The sequence below is a fragment of the Papio anubis genome, chromosome 1, assembly GCF_008728515.1.
Source record: "Papio anubis isolate 15944 chromosome 1, Panubis1.0, whole genome shotgun sequence".
Classification (NCBI taxonomy): domain Eukaryota; kingdom Metazoa; phylum Chordata; class Mammalia; order Primates; family Cercopithecidae; genus Papio; species Papio anubis.
Window position 1 is genome coordinate 126,309,907 of NC_044976.1, and position 24,643 is coordinate 126,334,549.

The window sequence follows — 24,643 nt, forward strand, 5'->3', positions numbered from 1 at the left end:
GCTTGGTGTTCCAAAGGCCATGAGGGGTTTTAGACCCTGGACCCCAGACATGTTTCAAGACTCTTTTACATTATTGTCAGGCATGCAAGTCCTGCCTCAGTTTTTTTCCCAACACTCCACTTTTCCCCAACAGTAATAGAATTGGGTGGAGGTGGTAAAGCCTCCAATGACAGTTCCTAGTCCTCCTAGTATCTCAACCCCAAAAATGAATGGCAGGACAGTCAAGGTATGCTGAGATGACAGATCTTTAAAGGCAAATTTTTGACATATCTTTAAAGGCAAATAAAAATTGCAAGTTAGGATGCAGAGGGATGCAGAAGAAAGTGTTCATAAGATCTAGAACTTTAAACCATTCTACTTCCTCTATTATCTGGGAGAGTGGAGTATAAGGATTAGGTACAACTGGATTGTTGGAAACAAGCCTCCCAAAATCTGGCCATAAACTGGCCATAAACAAAATCTCTGTAGCACTGTGACATGTTCATGATGGCCATAAAGCCCACACTGGAAGGTTGTGGGTTTACCGGAAGGAGGGCAAGGAACACCTGGCCCGCCCAGGGCAGAAAACCACTTAAAGGCCTTCTTTTTTTTTTTTTTTTTTTTTTTTTTGAGACGGAGTCTCGCTCTGTTGCCCGAGCTGGAGTGCAGAGGCCGGATCTCAGCTCACTGCAAGCTCCGCCTCCCGGGTTTACGCTATTCTCCTGCCTCAGCCTCCCGAGTAGCTGGGACTACAGGCGCCCGCCACCTCGCCCGGCTAGATTTTTGTATTTTTTTTTTGTAGAGACGGGGTTTCACCGTGTTAGCCAGGATGGTCTCGATCTCCTGACCTTGTGATCCGCCCGTCTCGGCCTCCCAAAGTGCTGGGATTACAGGCTTGAGCCACCGCGCCCGGCCTCAAAGGCCTTCTTAAGCCACAAACAATAGCATGAGCAAAATGTGCCATAAGGACATGCTCCTGCTGCAATTAACTAGCCCAACCTATTCCTTTAATTTGGCCCATCACTTCGCTTCCCAGAAGGGATACTTTTAGTTAATTTAATATCTATAGAAACAATGCTAATGAGTGGCTTCCTGTTAATAAATACATGGGTAAATCTCTGTTCGGGGCTCTCAGCTCTGAAGGCTGTCAGACCCCTGATTTCCCACTTCACACCTCTATATTTCTGTGTGTGTGTCTTTAATTCCTCTAGCGCTGCTGGGTTGGGGTCTCCCCGACCCAGCTGGTCTCAGCACTGGATACAGAGGAACAACTGCCTCAGTGATAATTCTGAGGTCTTGCACTAACCTCCATTGTCCATTGGGTTTTTGTATGCCTAGAATGGGAGTGTTGCCTGGACTGTTGCATGGTTTTACTAATCTCTGTGCTTTTAGGTCTTTGACAATCTTTTGTAACCCTTATTGGGCTTCTGGTCAGAGGGGGTATGGATTTGATAAGGAAAGGAAGTAGGATCCTTTAATTTAACTTGAACTGGACAAGCGTTTTTTGCTTGTCTGTATTGCTCTTCCTCTGCCCAGACTTCAGGATTAACTCCCTCCTTAAGTAGGTCAGCAAACAGGTATTCCTTCTCCTATATTCCAGTATATGATGGCCCCTGCTTTAGTTAACATGTTCCTCCCTAGTAAAGGAGTAGGGCTCTCAGGCATAATAAGAAAGGCATATGAGAAAAATAAGGTTCCCCAGTCACAACTTAGGGGGTGGGAGAAATACCTAGTGACTGGCTGTCCTAGGACCCCTTTGATGTGAAAGACCTGGAGGATAGTTGTCCAGGACAGAAGAGTAAAACTGAGAAGGCCACACCAGTGTCCAGGAGGAAGTCAGTTTCCTGGTCCTCAATGGTTAAGCTTACCTGGGGCTCTTTGACGGTGATGGCATGGGCTGGTGCCTGCCCTGGGCACTCTCAATCCTGTTGTTGGACCATCTGGTAGTGGCCTCTGGCCCAGAGGACGTTCACCCTCGGGGGCAGTGTGCCTTCCAGTGATCTCCCTGGCACAAGGGACGTGGACAAAGGGGCAGCTTATTGTTGTTTGGGCAGTCCTTTTTGAAGTGACCCTGTAAGCCACACTGATAACAAGCCCTGTTAGGCGGGTTGCCTGCCCAGCCTTTCTTTCTTTCAGAGCCACTAAAGTTTGTCTGCCTGAGGGCCATGACTAGGGCAGTGGCCTTCTTCTTGTCTCAGTCTCATTCAGCCTGCACCTCCTGATCTCTATTATAAAACAACAAAGTTGCCAAAGTCAATAGAGTTTCCGAATTTTGCTCGGGGTCCAGGACAGACTTTCGAAGTTTTTTTTCTAATGTCTGCAGCTGACTGAGTGATAAACTTATCCTTTAAAATTATTTGGCCTTCAATAGAGTCAGTTGACAAAGAGGTATGCTTTCTTAATGCCTCTCTTAGTCTCTCTACAAATGCCATAGGGTTTTCTTCCTTTCCCTACGTTATGGTGGACATCATTGAATAATTTATTGGCTTTTTTCTGGTCTTTCTTAATCCCTCTAGTATACAAGTCAATAAATGCCTGCGACTCCAGTCTCCATGCTCCAAATCGAGGTCCCAATGGGGATCCACACTGGGAACTACCTGTTGGTCTGTGGTGAATTGTTCCCTTTCTGCTGATGTCATTTTATCACTTACCTGGCTTAGGTACCAGATACCCCCAAACTCCCAGGCCGCAGCTAAGGCAGGCTCTTTTTTGTTGGTAGTTAATGTTTCACGTAACAATAATATAATATTCTCCATGCTAAATCAAAAGATTGTCCTAATCCCTATAAGACGTCTATGTATCCATCAGGATTATCTGAGAATTTTCCTAGGTCCAGTTTGATCTGTTTTAAGCCTGAGAGGGAAAAGGGGACATGTACTCATGCTGAGCCAAAGTCTCCTCCTCTTCCCATGGCTTGGAGGGGCACAATCAAGGGCCATTGGTGCCTTTCGGTTCCTTGGCCATCTTTTTGTCTGGCTCCTTTTGGGTCGATAGGGCCAAAGGAGAGTCCTTACTAGTGGGACGGGGAACCGTGGGGAGACATGGGTATGGGGATAGGCTTTGAGGACCCCCAGTAGGATGTAAATTACATTTTTTACATGATTGTGGGTTATCCCTTAGTGAGAAAAAAACCTGTACATGTGGCACTTCACTCCATTTGCCCTCTTGTTTACAAAAGAGATCTAGCTATAGGATGGTATTATATACAGATCCTGACCTCGTGATGTGCCCACCTTGGCCTCCCAAAGTGCTGGGATTACAGGCGTGAGCCACTGCACCCGGCCAAGTGTTGCCCAATTCTATTCAATCTTAATCAGATTGACCATGAGGTGAGATTTTCATGAACCTTTCATAACCTTTTACAAATCTTGCTAAAGAGGAGAGCAGCATCTTAAGAAAACCTTGTTGTGCTTTTTTTTATCTTTTTTTTTTTTTTTTTTTTTTTGAGATGGAGTTTCACTCTTTCTGCCTTTGATCTTCCAGATAGTGCCTAGGGTACAGGTTATGAGGGACAGGTCCCGTATAAGTATATTGATACCCATTTGCATAAGAATAAGCCTGGGGGCACCATGGGCAAAGGTCTTTGGATTACCTCCCCACTCGACTTAGGCTCTTAGCCAAAAGATTCTTAGACTCAGGGGTAGGAAAGATCCTAAAGTATAGGGCCTCAAGAAAGTCTTCTCTGAGGACGTTAGGACCCAGGAGGCATGGGTCAGAAAAGGCAGGGAATGCATGCATGGGTGGCTGTGCAGTAGAGGCTTCTCACCATGCCATGATCTAAACTGGGTCAGTGCCAGGAGTTTGAGACAACAGTTTTCTGCCTCTAGCCAGCCCTTGGCTTTTCCCAGGAAAGGTAGAGAAAGGTGAACCTGGTTCCAGGCAAACCTGCGCTCCCAGCCCAGAGGGCCAGGGGTCGTTAGAGAGCCCTTTCCCGGAAAGCCTCACACCCATGTCTTAAGTCTGGTGGCTGCACTTGTCACTTTTTTTTTGTTTGAGACAGACTCTTGCTCTGTAGCCCAGGCTGGAGTACCTGGCGCAATCTTGACTCACTACAAGCTCCGCCTCCCAGGTTCCTGCCAATCTCCTGCCTCAGCCTCCTGAGTACCTACAGGCGCCCGCCACCACGCCCAGCTAATTTTTTTGTATTTTTAGGAGATGGGGTTTCACTGTGTTAGCCAGGATGGTCTCGATCTCCTGACCTCATGATCCACCCGCCTCGGCCTCCCAAAGTGCTGGGATTATAGGCGTGAGCCACCGTGCATGGCCGCTTGTCACATTTAAATGGCTGACAGGTGCCTGGTGTTTTCCTCCAATTTCTAGCCAGAAGATAGAACAGAACAGCAAGCAAAAGGGGTCCAGTGTTACTGCTTTGGAGAAATCCTGGAAGGGTCCCTGGGAATGAGACGCGAAGTCTTCTCCTAATCAAAGGTCTTTTCTCGACTGAAGGGTTCGTGGTTTCACGGGCTTCAAGTAATGAAGCCATGGGTGAGTGTTACAGCTCCATCAGAGAAATACGCGGACCCAAAGAGTGTGTGATGGCAAGATTTATTAAAGTGAAAGTGAAAGTAAAGTGAAAGCGAAAGTAAAGCTTCCACACAGTGAAAGGGGACCCAGAAGGGTTACCCAATTCTTTTTTTTTTTTTGAGATGGAGTCTCACTCTGTCATCTAGGCTGGATGGAGTGCAGTGGCGCGATCTAGGTTCACTGCAAGCTCTGCCTCCTGGGTTCACGCCATTCTTCTGCCTCAGTCTGCCAAGTAACTAGGTGCCCGCCACCACGCCCTGCTAATTTTTTGTATTTTTAGTAGAGACGGGGTTTCACTGTGTTAACCAGGATGGTCTCGATCTCCCGACCTCGTGATCCACCCGCCTTGGCCTCCCAATGTGCTGGGATTACAGGCATGAGCCACTGCGCCCGGCCAAGGGTTGCCCAATTCTATTCAATCTTAATCAGTTTGACCATGGGGTCAGATTTTCATGAACCTTTCATAACCCTTTACAAATCTTGCTAAAGAGGAGAGTAGCATCTTAAGAAAACCTTGTGCTTTTTTTTTTTTTTTGAGACAGAGTTTCACTCTTGTTGCCCAGGCTGGAGTGCAATGGCACGATCTAGGCTCACCACATCCTCCGCCTACAGGGTTAAAGTGATTCTCCTGCCTCAGTCTCCTGAGTAGCTGGAATTACAGGCATGTGCAACCACACCCGCCTAATTTTTTGTATTTTTAGTAGAGATGGGGTTTCTCTATGCTTGTCAGGTCGGTCTTGAACTCCCAACCTCAGGTGATCCACCCGCCTTTGCCCCCCAAAGTGCTGGGGATTACAGGCGTTAGCCACCGTGCATGGCCATGTGCTTTTATTTCAATGCTCCATTTTCAGAAAATCCCTTTTGAATTTAGTCAATATGTTCACAGTTTCCTTTTGGAAGATTTTTACCATCTTTCCACATTTGCTTAAACTTTTTGCTTTATTTTATCTAATTTAAGACAATCCTTTATCCCTAGGCAAAATGTACATTTCCATGCCTTCTTATAATCTTTGACTAAAAAGACATTTTACTGTTCTTGCACACCTTGCATGTAAATCTATTTTCAGTAGTCTAAATTACATGTTATAATGGTAACTCTTGGCAATTTTAAACTTGAACGTAAAACCTGGTAAAGTTGTTTTAATTATGTGCTAGGTGCAGATAAAGTCTGACTCCTTCCAGCATAGTTAGGGGAATGGTTACTTCCATATGTCACCAGGTCTTACCAATTGTAAAGCAGGCAAGTTTAAAGGCCAAAGAAGCAGTTTACAACCTTAGAACATTCAGCAAGCCTAGTATCTGACTTGCACTGAAGGGTGGTCTGCCCCTCCACATCTGTGGGCGTTACATCTGTGGGCGTTTCTCGTTAGGTGGAACGAGAGACTTGAGAAAAGAAATGACACACAGAGACAAAGTATAGAGAAAGAAAAAGTGGGCCCAGGGGACCGGTGCTCAGTATACAGAGGACCCACGCCGGCACTGGTCTCTGAGTTCTCTCAGTTATTGATCATTATCTTTACCATCTTAGAAAAAGGGAAGTGGCAGGATAATAGGATCATCATAGGGAGAAGGTCAGCAGTAAGACATATGAATAAAGATCTCTGTGACATGAATACGTTTAAGGAAAAGTGCTGTGCCTTGATATGCATATGCAAACATCTCCATAAACCTTTTTAGTGCATAAAGAGCAGCACTGCACTAGCAAGTCCTACCTTTCACCCTAAGGCGGTTTTCCCCCATCTTAGTAAATAGAACATACAATCGGGTTTTACACAGAGATGTTCCATTGCCCAGGGATGGGCAGGAGACAGATGCTTTTCTCTATCTCAACTGCCAAGAGGCCTTCTTTCCTCTTATATTAATCCTCCTCAGCACAGACCCTTCACGGGTGTCGGGCTGTGGGACGATCAGGTCTTTCCCTTCCCACGAGGCCATATTTCAGACTGTCACACGGGGAGAAACCTTGGACAATACCTAGCTTTCCTAGGCAGAGGTCCCTGTGACCTTTGGCAGTGTACGTGTCCCTGGGTACTTGAGATTAAGAGAATGGTGATGACTTTTCACAAGCATACTGTCTTCGGGCACTTGTTTAACAAAGCACATCCTGCACAACCGAAAATCCGTTAAACCTTGAGTCACCACAGCACATGTCTCTTGCAAGGACAAGGTTGGGGGTAGGGTCACAGATTAACAGCATCTCAAATACAGAACAAAATGGAGTCTCTTATGTCTAATTCTTTTTATATAGACACAGTAACAGGCTGATCTCTCTTTCTTTTCCCCACACTGCATAATTTAACCTGGTGAAACCCCGTCTCTACTAAAAAATAGAAAAAACTAGCCGGGCGAGGTGGCGGGCACCTGTAGTCCCAGCTACTCGGGAAGCTGAGGCAGGAGAATGGTGTGAACCTGGGAGGTGGAGCTTGCAGTGAGCTGAGATCCGGCCACTGCACTCCAGCCTGGGTGACAGAGCGAGACTCCGTCTCAAAAAAAAAAAAAAAAAATTAAAGTCACATGAACTGAAAGGTACTAAAGCCTTCATTATCCCTATAAAAATATTTAATCCAAGCACTTATCCTTCTTTAAGTCAATTAATTAGAGGGTTTTTTAATAGACATCACACACATAACTCATATAGGACTATATAGACAGAAAAAAGATCCAGCAGCTTGTGATGGAGCTTTTTAGGAACAGGGCTAGAAAAGCATGTCATTTTGGAGCCTAATAAACATGCATAGTTGGGAGACAAAAACAGATTTTAAGAGGGATTCCAGGGGTTCCATGTGGAAAACAGATATTTTTTTCTAAAATGGGATTTCTGGCATCTTGTCTGTTTTCCCAAAGAGTCCCAGGCCACCAGAAGTCATCCTAGGGCCTTTCATCCATGCACCAAGAATGGCAAGACAGAGTGGGAAAAAGTAATTCAGTTGACAGAGGAAAAAAAGCCTTTTCCAGAAAAACAAGATTTATGAAGAGAAAAACATAAAGGACTTTTGAACATACCTGTAGGTTGGATACCCAGTGTCAATTAAGCTGAGTGCTCTTCATGAAAATCCTTTTTCATTAAACAAAACTTTACAGAGAATATAAACAGTGATCCTTATCATTTCTTTCTTTTTTTTTTTTTTGAAATGAAGTCTCGCTCTGTTGCCCAGGCTGGAGTGCAGTGGCACCATCTCAGCTCACTGCAAGCTCCGCCACCTGGGTTCACACCATTCTCCTGCCTCAGTGTCCCGAGTAGCTGGGACTACAGGTGCTCGCCACCATGTCTGGCTAAGTTTTTGTATTTTTAGTAGAGAGGGAGTTTCACCATGTTAGCCAGAATGGTCTCAATCTCCTGACATCATGATCCACCCGCCTCGGCCTCCCAAAGTGCTGGGATTACAGGCGTGAGCCACTGCGCCCAGCCAATCCTTATCATTTCTTTTACTGGTTTGTACCACTATCTGTTCACAATCATGTTCAGGTTCTCCAATTTCCTGTGGGAGAAAGTGGTTGGGTTCAGGCAAGGGTAGGTTTTCAACTGGACTGCAGATTCCTCTAGCAGCAAAGCTTGATTTTTGATAAGGCAATTTTTCTGTTAGACAGAGACTTCCCTTAGAGGACAGCAGTCCTGCTATACTATGTGGGGTGCAAACAGTTAAATTATTCCCCGTGTTTAACCCAGTGGCTTCTGGCCACCAGCAAAGCCACTGCTGCAACTGCTTGCCACCAGGCTAAGTTCCTTGCTTAGGTAAACCACTGGCTGTTGAGCTGGACCTTGAGCCTTAGTTAAAACTCCCAGGGCCATTCCCTTCCTTTGTAATACATAGAAATTAAATGCCCTCCCTATGAGAAGACTGAGGAATGGTGCATTAAGTAAAACTTGCTTTAACTGGTTAAAGGCTTTTGAGTTTTAGGTTCCCAAGTTAGGGAGTGAGTTTTAGCTGCTTGAGTTACTTTTGTGAGGTGGTATAAAGGGAAAGCTATCTCACCATACCCAGGTACCCACAGTCTGCAAAATCCAGTAATGCCTAAGAATACCCTTAACTGTTAAAGGAAATGGGCTTAATCCTTTCCTTACCTCGTGCTCTGTTCCCTTCTGATAAGACCAGACTCAGGTACTTCACTGAAGTTTGACAAAGCTGAGCTTTAGATTTTGAGACCCTATATTCCCTTTCAGCTATGAAATTGAGGAGAGCCTTAGTACCTTCCTGAGACCTCCTTGGTTGGGGCACAGAGGAGAGTGTCTTTACATACTGCAAAGTATCAACTTGAGGGTGACAAAAACTAGAAAGATCTTTGGACAGGGCCTGTTTCAGCAACTTGCATCTGCTATCAGGGGCTGCCTGAGTAATGAACCTGTTCTTTATTGAATTGAGAGACAGGAAGGTGTGTTTCATTAAAGCTTTTTACATCCTTTCCAAAAAGGCTGAGAGATTTTCATTTGGTTTCTGATTCAATGAGGACAGTTTTGAGTAATTAAGAGTTTTGGTTCTGATTCTTTGCAAGCCTTAAAAGGCTTGCACATCAGAAAGTGTTTTCTTTTCCACTCATCTATAGGATCACCAGGACTCCAATTAGAGTTTTGTTTTGTTTTGTTTTCAGAGTTTTGCTCTTGTTACCCAAGCTGGAGTGCAATGGCCCGATTTCATCTCACTGCAACTGCTGCCTCCCGGGTTCAAGTAACTCTCCTGCCTCAGCCTCCTGAGTAGCTGGGATTACAGGCATGCGCCACCATGCCCAGCTAATTTTGTATTTTTAGTAGAGACGGGGTCTCTCCAAGATGGTCAGGCTGGTCTCAAACTCCCAACTTCAGGTGATCCACCTGCCTCAGCCTCCCAAAGTGCTGAAATTACAGGCATGAGCCACCGTGCCTGGCACCAATTAGGGTTTTAAAGGGGCATAGTTTCTCTTCCTATTGGGAAAGTGGATTTTGTCTCTTTTTTACCCCATTTCCCCTTTTGATTGGGTTTTTCTTTTGACTGGTTATAGGAGACATGCTGTTCATCTCTGAATATTCCTGCTGCCTGTAGGGCTTCCTGTTTCTCTGCAACAGTTAGGGTATGGCATAAAAGTAGCATAGCATCTCTCCACGTAAGATCAAACACTTGGGTTAGATTTTAGAAAGCCTCTATATATCTATGAAGGTCATCAGAGAACTTGCCTGGGTATCCCATTATTTGTCTAAGGTCCTGAAATGAGAAGGGAACTTGAAACCTAGTAGCACCATGTCCATTCGGCATTTCCTGCAAAGGCAACAGTGAAGTTGGCGGCTTTTTGGGTAGCACAGCTGGAGGGGCTGATGATATGGCTATTGGGGGGCCCAGATAAGGGAGGCAGTTAGGGCACTGAGAAGTTGCATTAGAGGGTTCCTCAAGGGTTTGCCTCTCTGACTTTGGGGAATTATATTCTGTAGGCTTGCCTGATATGGCTGCTAAGAGGGAAGGGTTAATTTTACAACACTTACAAAGATGTGGGTTGTCTCACAGGGCAAAATAAGATATAGTTGTTGGATAGTATTGAAATTAATGCTTCCCTGAGGAGGCCAGACCTCCTGTGTGTAAGATGGCCATGCCCTTGTGCAATAGAATATAAGTTGTTTTTTCTTCAGTCTCACAATCAAAGGAGTTCCAGTGTTTTAGCATGCACTAGAGGAGAGTGCAGATTGCAGATGGTTTGTTATTGGAGGAACTTGCCCCCAGTATTTCAATGTAGGTTCTTTCTATTTTCCATAAGTGTTGGCCAGCTGAGAAATAAAGAGAAAGAGTACAAAGAGAGAAATTTTAGCTGGGCCTCTGGGGGTGACATCATATATCAGTAGGACAGTGATGCCCACCTGAGCTGCAAAACCAGCAGGTTTTTATTAAGGACTTCAAAAGGGGAGGGGGTGTGCGAACAGGGAGTAGGTCACAAAGATCACATGCTTCAAAGGGCAAAAAGGAGAACAAAGATCACATACTTCTTAGGCCAATAAAGATCACAAGGCAAAGGGCAAAGCAAAGATCACGAGGCAAAGGGCAAAATCAAAAACTCCTGATAAGGGTCTATGTTCAGCTGTGCACGTATTGTCTTGATAAACATCTTAAACAACATAAAATAGGGTTTGACAGCAGAGAACCGGTCTGACCTCAAATTTACCAGGGCGGAGTTTTTCCCTACCCTAATAAGCCTGAGGGTACTGCAGGAGACTAGGGCATATTTCAGTCCTTATCTCAACCGCATAAGACAGACACTCCCAGAGCGGCCGTTTATAGACCTCCCGCAGGAATGCATTCCTTCCCCAGAGTATTCATTATTAATATTCCTTGCTGGGAAAAGAATTTAGCGATATCTTCCCTACTTGCATGTCGGTTTATAGGCTCTCCACAAGAAGAAAAATATGGCTCTATTCTGCCTGACCCCGCAGGCAGTCAGACCTTATGGTTGTCTTCCCTTGTTCCCTAAAATCACTGTTATTCTGTTCTTTTTCAAGGTGCACTGATTTCATATTGTTCAAACACACATGTTTTACAATCAATTTGTACAGTTAGTGCAATTATCACAGTGGTCCTGAGGTGACGTACATCCTCAGCTTACGAAGATAATAGGATTGAGATTAAAATAAAGACAGGCGTAAGAAATTATGAAAGTATCATTAGGGAAGTGATAAATGCCTATGAAATCTTCACAATTTATGTTCTTCTGCCACAGCTCCAGCCAGTCCCTCCGTTTGGGGTCCCTGACTTCCCACAACAGTTTGTTACCCATCTAGAAAGAGAAGGGATATAAGGCATCCCTCACTCCCTTTCCTGCTTTTGGTATGACCAAGGGTGGAGGGAAAGGGAGGCATGGGATCCCCCTTCTCCTCCTTCCTTCGCATCCTCTGGGTCCTGGCTATTATCATAGATGCTACCCATGAATGGAAGCATGACCTTCACCCATGCATCCAGAGGAGCTGGTCAGCAGAACTATTCACGCTCACCTGCACAAAGCCCTAGCTGTCCACGCTGTTGGTTTCCTAGACCAACTCAGCCCAAAAGGCTCCCAAGGTACCCCAGAGTCTCTGTAATGGAGAACGTGTCCTAATACTACCTCTGGCTTCCCTTGCTATGGCCCCAGAGAAACATCAGAATTCCAGAGAATGGGATAGATTGACTTCCAAACATAAAATCCCTTTTTGTTTGAATCCCATCCCAGTGTTGTTGGATGCAGAACAGGTGCCTCAAAAAAACGTAAGGATTGAATGGCTGTCCTTCCTTTGAGGGGACAGTATTGAGGCTAATTCTGTCTTGCCAGAATGGCTTCCTCCTGGGTGCTGGAAGTGTAGTTTTCCTGTCTACAAATAGGGCATGGGGCCTGATCACTGATAATGGGACACAAGAGGGAAAATAATTGAGGAACTGTAAGTTTTGGACAAAGAGTTAACAAGGCTCCCCACAAAGAAAAACCACATTCCACTATGTGGCACTGTAGGATTAGAAATGCTTGGGAAAAACTGACTCCAAATTCTTTCAGACAATAGTTATAAAGAGAGGTTTGGGGTTTGACAGGCTGTCCTCACAGTATGCCTCCCAGCAGAAGAAAATTAACTTGTTTTATGGAAAGGCAGTCTAGTTCTCCTGGACAGTGCTGGCTTCTCACATGGGTAAAGAAAAAGCCTAATAAAGTGGGGGATAGTTTCTTGGGGAGAAATAACCCCCTTCCAACTGAGTGCTATCACTGGGAGATAAATAGGTGTTCAGATCCAGGTCTTGGAATACCCCTATTTCAAGGAAACCACAGAGACAATTCATTGAATTACAGTACTAATTACTAAGGCACCAACTGAGTCTATCCAGCAAGATTATATTCCTAGACTCTAAAAACACCCGCAACATTGCATACAAAGAAGGGATAGGATGGCTGGCATGGTGCCTCACATCTGTAATCCTAGCACTTTGGGAGGCTGAGGTGGGTGAATCACCTGAGGTCAGGAGTTCTAGACCAGCCTGGCCAACGTGGCGAAACCCTGTCTCTACTAAAAATACAAAAATTGACCAGGCATGGTGGCTCACGCCTGTAATCCCAGCACTTTAGGGGGCCGAGGTGGGTTGATCACCTGAGGTTGGGAGTTCGAGATCAGTCTGACCAACTTGGAGAAACCCCGTCTATACTAAAAATACAAAATAGCCAGGCATGGTGGCGCATGCCTGAAATCCCAGCTACTCTGGAGGCTGAGGCAGGAGAATCACTTGAACCCAGGAAGCGGAGGTTGTGGTGAGCTGAGATTATGCCACTGCACTCTGGCCTGGGCAACAAGAGCAAAACTCTGTGTCAAAAAAAAAAAAAAAAATTAGCCGGGCATGGTGGTGCATACCTGTAATCCCAGCTACTCAGGAGGCTGAGGCAGGAGAATTGCTTGAACCTAGGGGGTGGAGGTTGCAGTGAGCCGAAATTGTGCCACTTCACTCCAGCCTGGGTGAAAGAGTGAAACTCCATCTCAAAACAAAAAGAAAAACAAAGAAGGGATAGGAGACATGATAGCCATGAAAAGAAAGGAGGAAAATAATGCAATAGAAAAAGACTGGAAGACCTTGTGCTGATGCCCTGACAGGTTGTCAGGGACCAGAGTTAGGTCAAGGACCTTCAGGTAACACCGATGTGTAGCCTCAGCCAGGAACCTTCAGTTGCTCTAGGACCTCCTTCCAATTCCACATGCTGGCTAGGCCCTCTGTGAAAGGAAACTGAATTGGAACAGAGCCAAAATTCCCAACACCCAAGGTCAAATGGGGATTGCCAAAGTCCTCTCCAGCAAGCCTGTCTGCTGAGTCTTAAGGCTGGCAGCTATGCTAACTGTTTTAAAATGGCTGACAGGAGGCCAGTGTTTTGTTTGCTTTTGGGAGACAAAACTGAGGACAAGAAGTCTTGGAAAGTAAAGAGTTAAAGGTCCGTTCCTATTCATCCTTCTGATTAATCCCTATATTCCCAGCCAATGCTCCAGAATATGTTGTAGTCTTGCCAATGCACCAAGATGTAGCAGTCTCTTGTTGTCTGAGATAGTACTTGGAGTTATTCGTCTCATGTTCAAGAACATAAAGGTGTATGGTAACAAGGGTGAGGTTGGAGCAAAAGTTTAATAAGTTGAAGAAGAAAGCTCTCTGCAGTGGAGAAGAGGGCTCGAATGTGTTGCCCACTATGAGGCTGGTGTCTGGGGTTTTTACAGACTAGGAAGGGGAAGGAATATGCTTAGTCTGTTGGCTGTCTTACAGAAAGCATGATTTAGCTTAGCCCAGGACCAGTCAGGAGCTGAAGTGAAGATTTATAAGAGCTACTCAGCTTGGCCCAGGACCTTTCAGTAGCTGAAGTGAAGATTTATAAGAGCTACTCAGCTTGGCCCAGGACCTTTCAGTAGCTGAAGTGAAAGCTTGGCCTGGGACCTTTGCCTGGGACCAATCAGGACCTGAAGAGATGATTCATAGAGGTCAGGCTCACAGTCCAAAATTGAAAGGAAAGTGCCCATCAGAACCCACCAGAGCCCACTGTGTTCGTGCCCACAAAAGGAGAAACATTCTCCTGGGAGCCCACTGATTATACAAAGGAAAAAGGCATTTCTATGTCTGGCCTTGTTCCCTTATCTGAGTGAGAGGTTTGTGCAAGTTTTTATAAGTGGGCTGGAGGTTTTCCTATCTGTGCAGTTGTGGGCACGTATCCAGATACAACCCCCTGTGCTAGTTCCCTTACTGGTGCCTGCAGTTGGATTTTTTTTTTCCCAGACTGCTTTTTATGTTATGTGAAGATGAGGCATTTAACCCATGGGTTGGGGGCTCTCAGGGGACCCCTCCCTTGCTGTCTACCTGAAGCAAGCTAGCCTTTCAGTGGTGGGTACTAACAATAAGCATACTTATGATTGAACTCTAATTCTCCTGTGGTTCTCTCACAGAGATCTTTAGCCAGAAAAACTAAAGCAGAGGCATACAAAGGCTGTACCCTGAAAAACAGACTTTATTTTTTAAAACACCTCCCTCGAAGGAGAAGCAGCCATAGTCATAGAGACTGGCAGTAACAGGAAGCAACATTTGCCTACCCTGGTCAGACAAGCTTGGGCAAAAGCCAAGTCCTTCTGCTCCCTGAGGGGATCTTGCTCAAGAATGTCCTCATCATACTGCAACAGCAGCTTGTAGGTGTCCTTGCTGGCCCAACCCCAACTTCCCCACTTGTTGCAAGCTCTATGATTGTTTCAGCTTTTTCCAGCAGCTTTGATGCTGTCTCCTTGTAGCACACATGAAAAACATTGTTTCTGCGTCCCTGCAACACCTGATCTTCCCGTTCCACCACGTGCACCACCGGAGCCAAATCCTATTCAATATTATGGAGCAAGTCAAGGAAAAAGTTGTTGGGAAAATGGTATGAGAAGTAAGTCTGTCAAGTCAGCTCTATGCAGAGTCTGCAGTGTAACTGCCTTAATTGAGATGACGAGATAATCAGCTACTTCATATTGAGAAAGGAAGTCTAAAGAGCAAGTGTGGCTTCTGTAGCGCTCTTGAGAGACTATGTCTGGATGAGGAACAAGCAGTATTTTCTGAAATAAACATGAGTCTTAGCCCCACACATGACAGATGAGCTAAGAACCAGTACAAGAAAGTGAACCAGGCTGGGTGCGGTGGCTCACGCCTGTAATCCCAGCACTTTGGGAGGCCGAGGGGGACAGATTATCTGACGTCAGTAGTTTGAGAACAGCCTGGCCAACATGGTGAAACCCCATCCCTACTAAAGAAATACAAAAATAAATCTAGCGTGGTGGTGCTCACCTGTAATCCCAGCTACCCAGGAGGCTGAGGCAGGAGAATCTATTGAAGCTAGGAGGTGGAGGTTGCAGAGAGCCAAGATTGTGCCATTGCACTCCAGCCTGAGCAACGAGAGTGAAACTCCGTCTCAAAACAAAACAAAACAAAACTTAACCAGATGTGGTGGTGGGCTCCTATAATCCCAGCTACTCATGAGGCTGAGGCAGGAGAATTTCTTGAGTCTGGGAGACAGAGGTTGCAGTGAGCCGAGATCGTGCCATTGCACTCCAGGCTGGGTGACAGAGTGAGACTCCATCTGGGAGGGAGGGAGGGAAGGAAGGAAGGAAGAAAGGAAGAAAGAAAGAAAACGAAGCTAATACAAATCTAACAACGGATGAGAATCAAATTAAAAATTTTTGAGGCCAGGCACGGTGGCTCAAGCCTGTAATCCCTGCATTTTGGGAGGCTGAGACGGGCAGATCATGAGGTCAGGAGATCGAGATCATCCTGGCTAACACGGTGAAACCCCGTCTCTACTAATAAAATACAAAAAAACTAGCCGGGTGAGGTGGTGGGCACCTGTAGTCCCAGCTACTCGGGAGGCTGAGGCAGGAGAATGGCGTAAACCCAGGAGGTGGAACTTACAGTGAGCCGAGATCCGGCCACTGTACTCCAGCCTGGGTGACAGAGCTAGACTCCGTCTCAAAAAAGAAAAAAAAATTTTTTTTTAGTAGGCTGGGCACTGTGGCTCACACCTGTAATCCCAGCACTTTGGGAGGCCGAGATGGTTGGATCACCTGACGTCAGGAGATCAAGACCAGCCTGGCCAACATGATGAAACCCCATCTGTACTAAAACTATGAAAAAAATTTAGCTGGGCATGGTGGCACGTGCCTGTAATCCCAGCTACTAAGGAGACTGAGGCAGGAGAATCGCTTGAACCTTGGAGGTGCAGGTTGCATTAAGGTGAGATCATGACGAAACTGCACTCTAGCCTGGGCAACAAGAGCAAAAACTCCATCTCAAAAAAAAAATTCTGAGTATCTGTTCTCCACAAAGATAACACATTAAACGTGTTTTGGGGGTGGGGGGTTGCAGAAGAGATACAGAGGGTTTCCTCTGGAAATCCTCCACCTGGTTTATAAGCTATCCACTCTGCACACTGTCCTCTAGACAACGAGGTTAAGTGAGACTGGTCCTTCAGTATAGGCTTGCCTAACTCACCTGGTGGAGTTCTGCTGGTTTCCACTTCTGGAGCAGTCTCAGATGAGGCAAAAGTAGAAGGAGGCCTCTCAGCTGAGTCTCCAACTGCTTCATCCATCGTTTCATCCTCTTTCTGCAGGCTTTCCATTCCTTCTGCTTCTTTTTTTTTTGAGACGGAGTCTTGCTCTGTCGCCCAAGCTGGAGTGCAGTGGCGCGATCCTGGCTCACTGCAAGCTCCGCCTCCCGGGTTCATGCCATTCTCCTGCCCCAGCCTCCCGAGTAGCTGGGACTACAGGCGCCCGCCACCTCGCCCGGCTCATTTTTTGTATTTTTAGTAGCGACAGGGTTTCACCGTGGTCTCGATCTCCTGACCTTATGATTCGCCTGCCTCAGCCTCCCAAAGTGCTGGGATTACAGGCGTGAGCCACCGCGCCCGGCCCCTTCTGCTTCTTCTTCCTCCTCTTCTTCCGGCTCAGAGTTCTCCTCCTGAGAATTCTCTTCTACAGACTCACCCTCCTGACTCATGCGCCTTTCAGATGCCAGCCAAGTCAGTTTCTCCATTGTTTCCTGTAAAACCCTCCAAAGAGTACTTATAATGGCTCCTAGTGGCTCATGAATTGCAGAACAGCACAAAGCTGTATCAGGGTAATCTGAAGTTAAACAATGGGGAGCCCACCACAGCTGTCAGAGGGGAATTCCCTGAGTTATGAAATCCCAGCAATGGGCCAGGTACAGTGGCTCACGCCTGTAATCCCGACACTTTGAGAGGCCAAGGTGGGAGGATCACTTGAGGCCAGGAGTTCAAGATCAGCCTCACCAACACAATGAAACTCCATCTCTACTAAAAATACAAAAATTAGTCAGGTACGGTGGCACATGCCTGTAATCCCAGCTACTTGGGAGGCTGAGGCACGAGAATTGCTTGAACCCGGGAGGCGGAGGTTGCAGTGAGCTGAAATTGTGCCACTGCACTCCAATCTGGGAGACAGAGTGAGACTCCGTCTCAAAAAAAAAAAAAAGAAAAAAAGCACACAAAACAAGACAAAAAAAAGAAATCCCAGTGATAGCTGACATTCGGCCTGACAGTAGGAAATGGGAAGAAGTTCCCTTTTACAAACTTCTGTAACCTGAAGATAGTTTTCAGGCTAGAGCGCAATGGTGTAATCTCGGCTCACCGCAACCTCTGCCTCCCCGGTTCAAGCGATTCTCCTGCCTTGGCCTCCTGAGTAACTGGGATTACAGGCATGCGCCACCACGCCCAGCTAATTTTGTGAACCTGAGGTTCCTTCATCAGGGTGCTCTTGATGTCAGAGAACAGTGCTCAAGAGCAAGGGCCTTATCTTCAGGGGTAGATATATTTTTAGTAGAGACAGGGTTTCTCCATGTTGGTCAGGCTGGTTTTGAACTCCCAACTTCAAATGATCCGCCCGCCTTGACCTCCCAAAGTGCTGGAATTTATAGGTGTGAGCCACCATGCCCGGCTATTTACTAGTTGTTTTCGTTTTTTTTTTTTTTTTTGAGACAGAGCCTTGCTCTGTTGTCCAGGCTGGAGCACAATGACGTGATCTCGGCTCACTGCAACCTCCGTCTCCTGGGCTCAAGCGATTCTCCTGCCTCTGCATCTGGAGCAGCAGGGATTACAGGCACCCGCCACCACGCCTGGCTAATTTCTGTATTTTTAGTATAGATGGGGTTTCACCACATTGGCCAGACCAGTCTGAAACTCCAGGCCTTGTGTTCTGCCCACCTTGGCCTCCCAAAGTGCTGGGACTACAGGCGTGAGCCACCAAGCTCAGCCTATTACTATTTTTTAAGGCATTTAAAGTATGGTCAGGTGATTCAATTTAATATATAAATCAGTTTAATATAATCAGTAAAATTTCACCCTTTCCATCTCATTTCACCTCAACCCCACAATCATGTTCCATAATGCATTACAAATAAAATAAAAATGATTTTAGGACTATCCATAGTGTAGCAAGCAAGCAGGTGGCATATCAATAAATTAAACATATTACTGAGTCCACAAAATACTTGAGAATATTCTCCAGCTCTCACCTGGAGTTCTGGGACAGAAAGCACAGATTCCTCAGAAGCTGATGACATTTCATCTTCCTCATCTTGGGTGAGGTCATCAAAGTCCTCTTCTTCCTCTTCTTCCGGCCCATTCTTCTCTCCTCCAGTTTCTGGCCCAACTGGAGTCTCCACTGACTGATCATCAACATTGGGTGAGTCTTCTGGCTTCCCTGGGGGGCTACTAAGCCTCACTTCAGGATCCATCGAGGACAAAGCATTCTTTGATGATCCTTTGTTCACATCTGTCCCTGAGGTTCCTTCATCAGGGTGCTCTTGAGAAGATGAAGGGGTTTTAGCTGGCTGACTCCTCTCCTCTTCCTTCTGTAAGACTGTCTGTTTCTTTACCTCTCTAGCACTGTTCAACTCCTCGCTTGCGACGCCAGTGTCCAATTCCACAGCATGTTCCTCTTTTATGTCATCACAAATATCACGCTCAGGGGATCCACTGATTTCCTCTGTAGCATCTTCAGGTTCCATCTTGACAACTTCCTCTAAATCCCCAGAGGAAGAGTTGTTTACAGACTCCTGGATGCCCTGAGGCAGCGGCTCCAGAGCTTGTCTTCCCTCCTCTGTTTTCACAACAGTCCAGCGATAGGCACTGTTCTCTGACAATCCTTCTTGGCACTCTGCATCTGCTGATGGCGGCCCTGGGCTATGTTCCACTTTGGGGAAAACAGTAGCAGAGAGAGGAGATAGTTCCTGGGGCTCTAATTTGGGTTCTAGGCCCTGAAAGGCATTTTCCCCATTAGCCACAGCACAAGCAATGTCCACATTCACGTGGGCCTTATCTTCAGGGGTGGAAGGTATAGGAAGATTCACAGAATTGCCAGAAACAATTAAGGGTGAGACAGAGGAGGCCACAAGGGGCTGGCTCAATTGACAGGGGAAGGAAGTAGGGTGGTAATGGGAATAGTCTGGGGACTCCGGGCCACAGCCGCATGGACAGGCTGGATCATGTTACAGCCACTGCCAAGGCTCACAATCTTCACAGTGGTAGCAGGAACAGTGAAGATAACAGATGCAGGGTGGTGGATAACAGGGGCAGGTTTCATACGGCGAGAGGCCTTGACTCCCCTTTTCTTTGAGGGTCTGCGTCTCACATATGGCTTCCGAAACTTAGAAGGGGCAAGGAAGGGCAGCATTACCTTGGGCACAGGGGCAGAAGAGAGCAAAGTCTGGGATTCAGACAGAGGGAAGCTTGTCCTGCCCTCAGGGGGCATAGCAGGCAGCGCTGCAGGAGACTCAAAACTCTCACCTCCACTGACCCCCAGTGGAGGGACACCTGGAACTGTCTGTAAGACAGTGGCTGGCTGGATCAGGTGAGGAATCCGGAGCACCATTTTGCTCGGAGGGGCTTCTGAATGAGTTGATTGGGCTGGTGTTTTCCCAGGGTTGAAGCTAGGCTGGAGAGAGGGGTTTGGTTGGATAAGGAGGGGCTTCAAGACTGTTGAACGCTTCTGTCTCCAAGCCTTCCTGGGGAAACGGTTGGCAACTGGCTTCAGTTTCAGGACCACACCCTTAGGCAATAGCAGTGGGTACCGAGTTTCACTCTCCAACTCCAAATTGTCTTTTTCTAGGCTTCGATCTGAGTTGATCTCAGTGGTTCCAGTCACATGTCCTACCTCTCTAGCACCATCAGCCATGTGCCGCAGTTCTTCCTGGATGGACGGCAGACTGGCCTATTGGAAACAAGAACACTCTGATCCAGCATATGTCAAAATTTGGGAAAAATAAGCTTGGCACAGTCACTCACGCTTGTAATCCCAGAACTTTGGGAGGCTGTAGTGGGCAGATCACTTGAGGTCAGGAGTTCAGGACGAGCCTGACCAACATGGTGAAACCCCATCTCTACTAAAAATGCAAAAATTAGCTGGGTGTGGTGGCATGTGCCTGGAATCCCAGCTACTCGGGAGGCGGAGGCAGGAGAATCACTTGAACCTGGGAGGCACAGGTTGCGAGGACCCAAGATTGCACCATATACTGGGTGGACAGAGCAAAACTCTGTCTCAAAACAAAACAAAACAACAACAACAAATTTGGGACAAACAATTGGGCTTTCTAGGTTTTAGGGACCTGAGACAAGCTCAAGGCATCTTTCCAAGAAGGAACTCCGCATATCAAATCTACAAAGACCACATTCCAATTATATACTTTAGAAACTCTTCTCTGAATTTCCTTTAGCAAATTATTATTTTACCTATTATTTTGAAAATGTAGAATCACTCAGAGAAGGGCAGAAAAGTAAGGGAAGAAAGGTGAATGAGGAAGATTTCTAAAGTCCTAATTCTACAACTAAAGCATTAGTAGATTAAGGAAGCCCTTGATATTCTCTCAGAACTTTCAGTGACTTGCCTCCCACAGACTTTGAGGAAGAGGGTTGTACCTTTAACCAGAATGGGAGCCGGTGTTCTTCTCTGTCTATAGGTGGCTTCCACTGATGTGGCTGGATCTCTTCACAGCATTTTACTAAGCCTGGCAGCTGTTTGGTCTTCTTATAAAACTTAACATGATTGGGAGGCCAAGATGGGTGGATCACGAGGTCAGGAGATCGAGACCATCCTGGCTAACACGGTGAAACCCCGTCTCTACTAAAAAATACAAAAAAAACTAGCCGGGCGAGGTGGCGGGTGCCTGTAGTCCCAGCTACTCGGAAGGGTGAGGCAGGAGAATGGCGTGGACCCGGGAGGCAGAGCTTGCAGTGAGCTGAGATCTGGCCACTGTACTGCAGCCTGGGAGACAGAGTGAGACTCTGTCTCAAAAAAAAAAAAAAAAAAAAAACAAAAAAAAAAACTTTACATGGAAAAAATGTGCATGAGTTACATTCCTTCTGGAAACACTGTCCTCTGTCAGGCTGGTGAATGGGGTGGGTGGTGGATCGAGACACACACACACACACACAGAAAACCACATACACAAACATCCATGAACACACATATATAAATAGCATATGCTGAATACTTGTACATTTCAAATTAAACTAATCTCTATTTAAAGATTTTACAATTATTCAATATTTTCTAACTGATGATCTCTATGTGGTTGCCAGGACGGGGAGAGTTTAGGTCACAGAGAGAAAAGGAAGCAGATGCTCAGAGCAATCTTATGTAAGATTTGTTCGTGCTCAACAGCTGCAAAGACAGCATCCTGGCCGGGCGCGGTGGCTCACGCCTGTAATCCCAGCACTTTGGGAGGCCGAGGCGGGTGGATCACGAGGTCAGGAGATCGAGACCATACTGGCTAACATGGTGAAACCCCGTCTCTACTAAAAATGCAAAAAATTACCGGGCGAGGCGGCGGGCGCCTGTAGTCCCAGCTACTCGGGAGGCTGAGGCAGGAGAATGGCGTGAACCCGGGAGGCGGAGCTTGCAGTGAGCCGAGATCGCACCACTGCACTCCAGCCTGGGCGACTAAGCGAGACTCTGTCTCAAAAAAAAAAAAAAAAAAGACAGCATCGTAATCTATACCTTGGACACATGAAAACTTCCTTTTAAGCAAATGACGGTGTGAAAGGCATTAGAAGAGAAGGGGAAAAAAAAGAGAGAGCCTGAGAAAGTTCAATTTTAAGAGTAAACAAAGGCTAGGTGCCGTGGCTCACGCCTGTAATCCCAGCACTTTTGGAGGTGGGCAGATTACCTAAGGTCAGGAGTTCAAGACCAGCTTGGCCAACATGGCAAAACCCCTATCCCTACAAAAATACAAAAATTAGCCAGGCATGGTGGCATGCACCTGTAATCCTAGTTACTCAGGGGGCTGAGGCAGGAGAATTGCTTGACCTGGGAGGTGGAGGTTACAGTGAGCTGAGATCAGAGATCGTGCCACTCTAGCCTGGGTGACAGAGCGAGACTCTGTCTCAAAAAAAAAATAGGCTGGGCGCGGTGGCTCACGTCTATAATCTCAGCACTTTGGGAGGCTGTGGCCGGCGGATCACGAGGTCAGGAGATCGAGACCATCCTGGCTAACACGGTGAAACCCCATCTCTACTAAAAAATGCAAAAAATTAGCGAGGCTTGCTGGCGGGTGCCTGTAGTCCCAGCTGCTCGGGAGGCTGAGGCAGGAGAATGGTGTGAACCTGGGAGGCGGAGCTTGCAGTGAGCTGAGATGCCGCCACTGCACTCCAGCCTTGGGGACAGAGCGAGACTCCGTCTCAAAAAAAAAACAAAAAACAATAAAATAAAATAAATGAAGATGAGAATTGAACTAAAACCATTGACAATAAGCATCTGCTCATCCAACATATACATAATGCTTTCTATGTCCTAGGCACTGTGCTAAAAGCTAAGCACTTCTTCTCTACCCTGAAAATATACCCTGAAAATAGTTTTCTTTTGCCTTAGCCCATATTTATGTGTCTCTCTTTTTTTTTTTTTCTTGCCATAGAGTCTCACTCCATCACCCAAGCTAAACTAGAGTGCAGCGGTGCAATCTTGGCACACTGCAACCTCCACCTGCTGGGTTCAAGGGATTTTCATGCCTCAGCCTCCTGAATGGCTGAAATTATAGGAGCATGCTACCATGCCTGGCTAATTTTTGTATTTTTAGTAGTCAGCGTTTCACCATGTTGGCCAGGCTGGTCTCAAACTCCTGACCTTGTGTCGTGATCCGCCCACCTCGGCCTCCCAAAGTTCTGGGACTACAGGTGTGAGCCACCAAGTCTGGCCTATTTACTATTTTTTTTTTTTTTTTTGAAACGGAGTTTTGCTCTTGTTGCCCAGGCTGGAGTGCAATGGCCCAATCTTGGCTCACTGCAACCTCCACCTCCCAGGTTCAAGCAATTCTCCTGCCTCAGCCTCCCAAGTAGCTGGGATTACAGGCATGCACAACCATGTCCGGCTAATTTTGTATTTTTGGTAGAGACAGGGTTTCTCCATGTTGGTCAGGCTGGTCTCAAACTCCCAATCTCAGGTGATCCGCTGGCCTCGGCCTCCCAAAATGCTGGGATTACAGGCATGAGCCACCGCACCCGGCCCTATTTACTATTTTTTAAGGCATTTAAAGTGTGGTCAGGTGATTGAATTGAATGTGTAAATGAGTTTAATATAATCAGTAAAATTTCACCCTTTCCATCTCATTTCACCTCAACCCCACAATCATGTCCCATAATGCATTCACAAATCAAATACAAATGATTTTAGGCCTATCTATAGTGCAGCAAGCAAGCAGGTGGCATATCAATAAATTAAACATATTACTGAGTCCACAAAATACTTGAGAATATTCTCCAGCTCTCACCTGGAGTTCTGGGACAGAAAACACAGATTCCTCAGAAGCTGATGACATTTCATCTTCCTCATCTTGGGTGAGGTCATCAAAGTCCTCTTCTTCTGGTCCATCTTTCTCTCCTCCAGTTTCTGGTCCAACTGGGGTCCCCACTGACTGACCATCAACACTGGATGAGTCTTTGGGCTTCCCTGGTGGGCTACTAAGCCTCACTTCAGGATCCATGGAGGATGAAGCATTATTTGGTGATCCTTTGCTCTCATCTCCCCCCAAGTTTCCTTCATTGGGGGTTCTTCAGAAGAAGAAGGGGTTTTGTTGGCTGACTCCTCTCTTCTTCCTTCTGTAAGATTGTCTGTTTCTCTACCTCTCTAGCACTGCTCAGCTCCTCACTTGGGGAGCCAGTGTCTAATTCCACAGTGTGTTCTTTCTTTTTTTTTTTTTTTTTTTTTGGAGACAGAGTCTCGCTTAGTCACCCAGGCTGGAGTGCAGTGGCAGGATCTCGGCTCACTGCAAGCTCCGCCTCCCGGGTTCACGCCATTCTCCTGCCTCAGCCTCCCGAGTAGCTGGGACTACAGGCGCCCGCCGCCTCGCCCGGCTAATTTTTTGCATTTTTAGTAGAGACGGGGTTTCACTGTGTTAGCCAGGATGGTCTCGATCTCCTGACCTCGTGATCCGCCCGCCTCGGCCTCCCAAAGTGCTGGGATTACAGGCGTGAGCCACCGCTCCCGGCCCACAGTGTGTTCTTTCTTGATGTCATCACAAATATCATGCTCAGGGTGTTACCAGTGGAGGGTCTTGATTACAAGTTGTCCAGGTTCTTGGCATATTGAACAGAGAATTGAACAAAATGCACAAGCAAAGCAACAAATGAATGAAACAATGAAAGCACAGATTTACTGAAGTGAAAGTACATTCCACAG

General features: G+C 46.5%; 2 protein-coding genes across 2 annotated transcripts in view; both read right to left on the bottom strand.

The window, feature by feature from the left end:
* GON4L (gon-4 like) overlaps nt 1–24,643 on the bottom strand; it is a 240,991-nt gene that overhangs the window by 9,697 nt on the left and 206,651 nt on the right. The window lies entirely within an intron of this gene.
* Nucleotides 14,428–23,948, bottom strand: LOC103876503 (GON-4-like protein). Its single transcript, XM_031663203.1, is given in 6 exon segments — nt 14,428–14,799; nt 18,489–19,408; nt 19,411–20,185; nt 20,890–21,067; nt 21,971–21,990; nt 23,736–23,948. Coding segments are annotated over 6 exon segments (2,373 nt in total). The 3' UTR covers nt 14,428–14,532.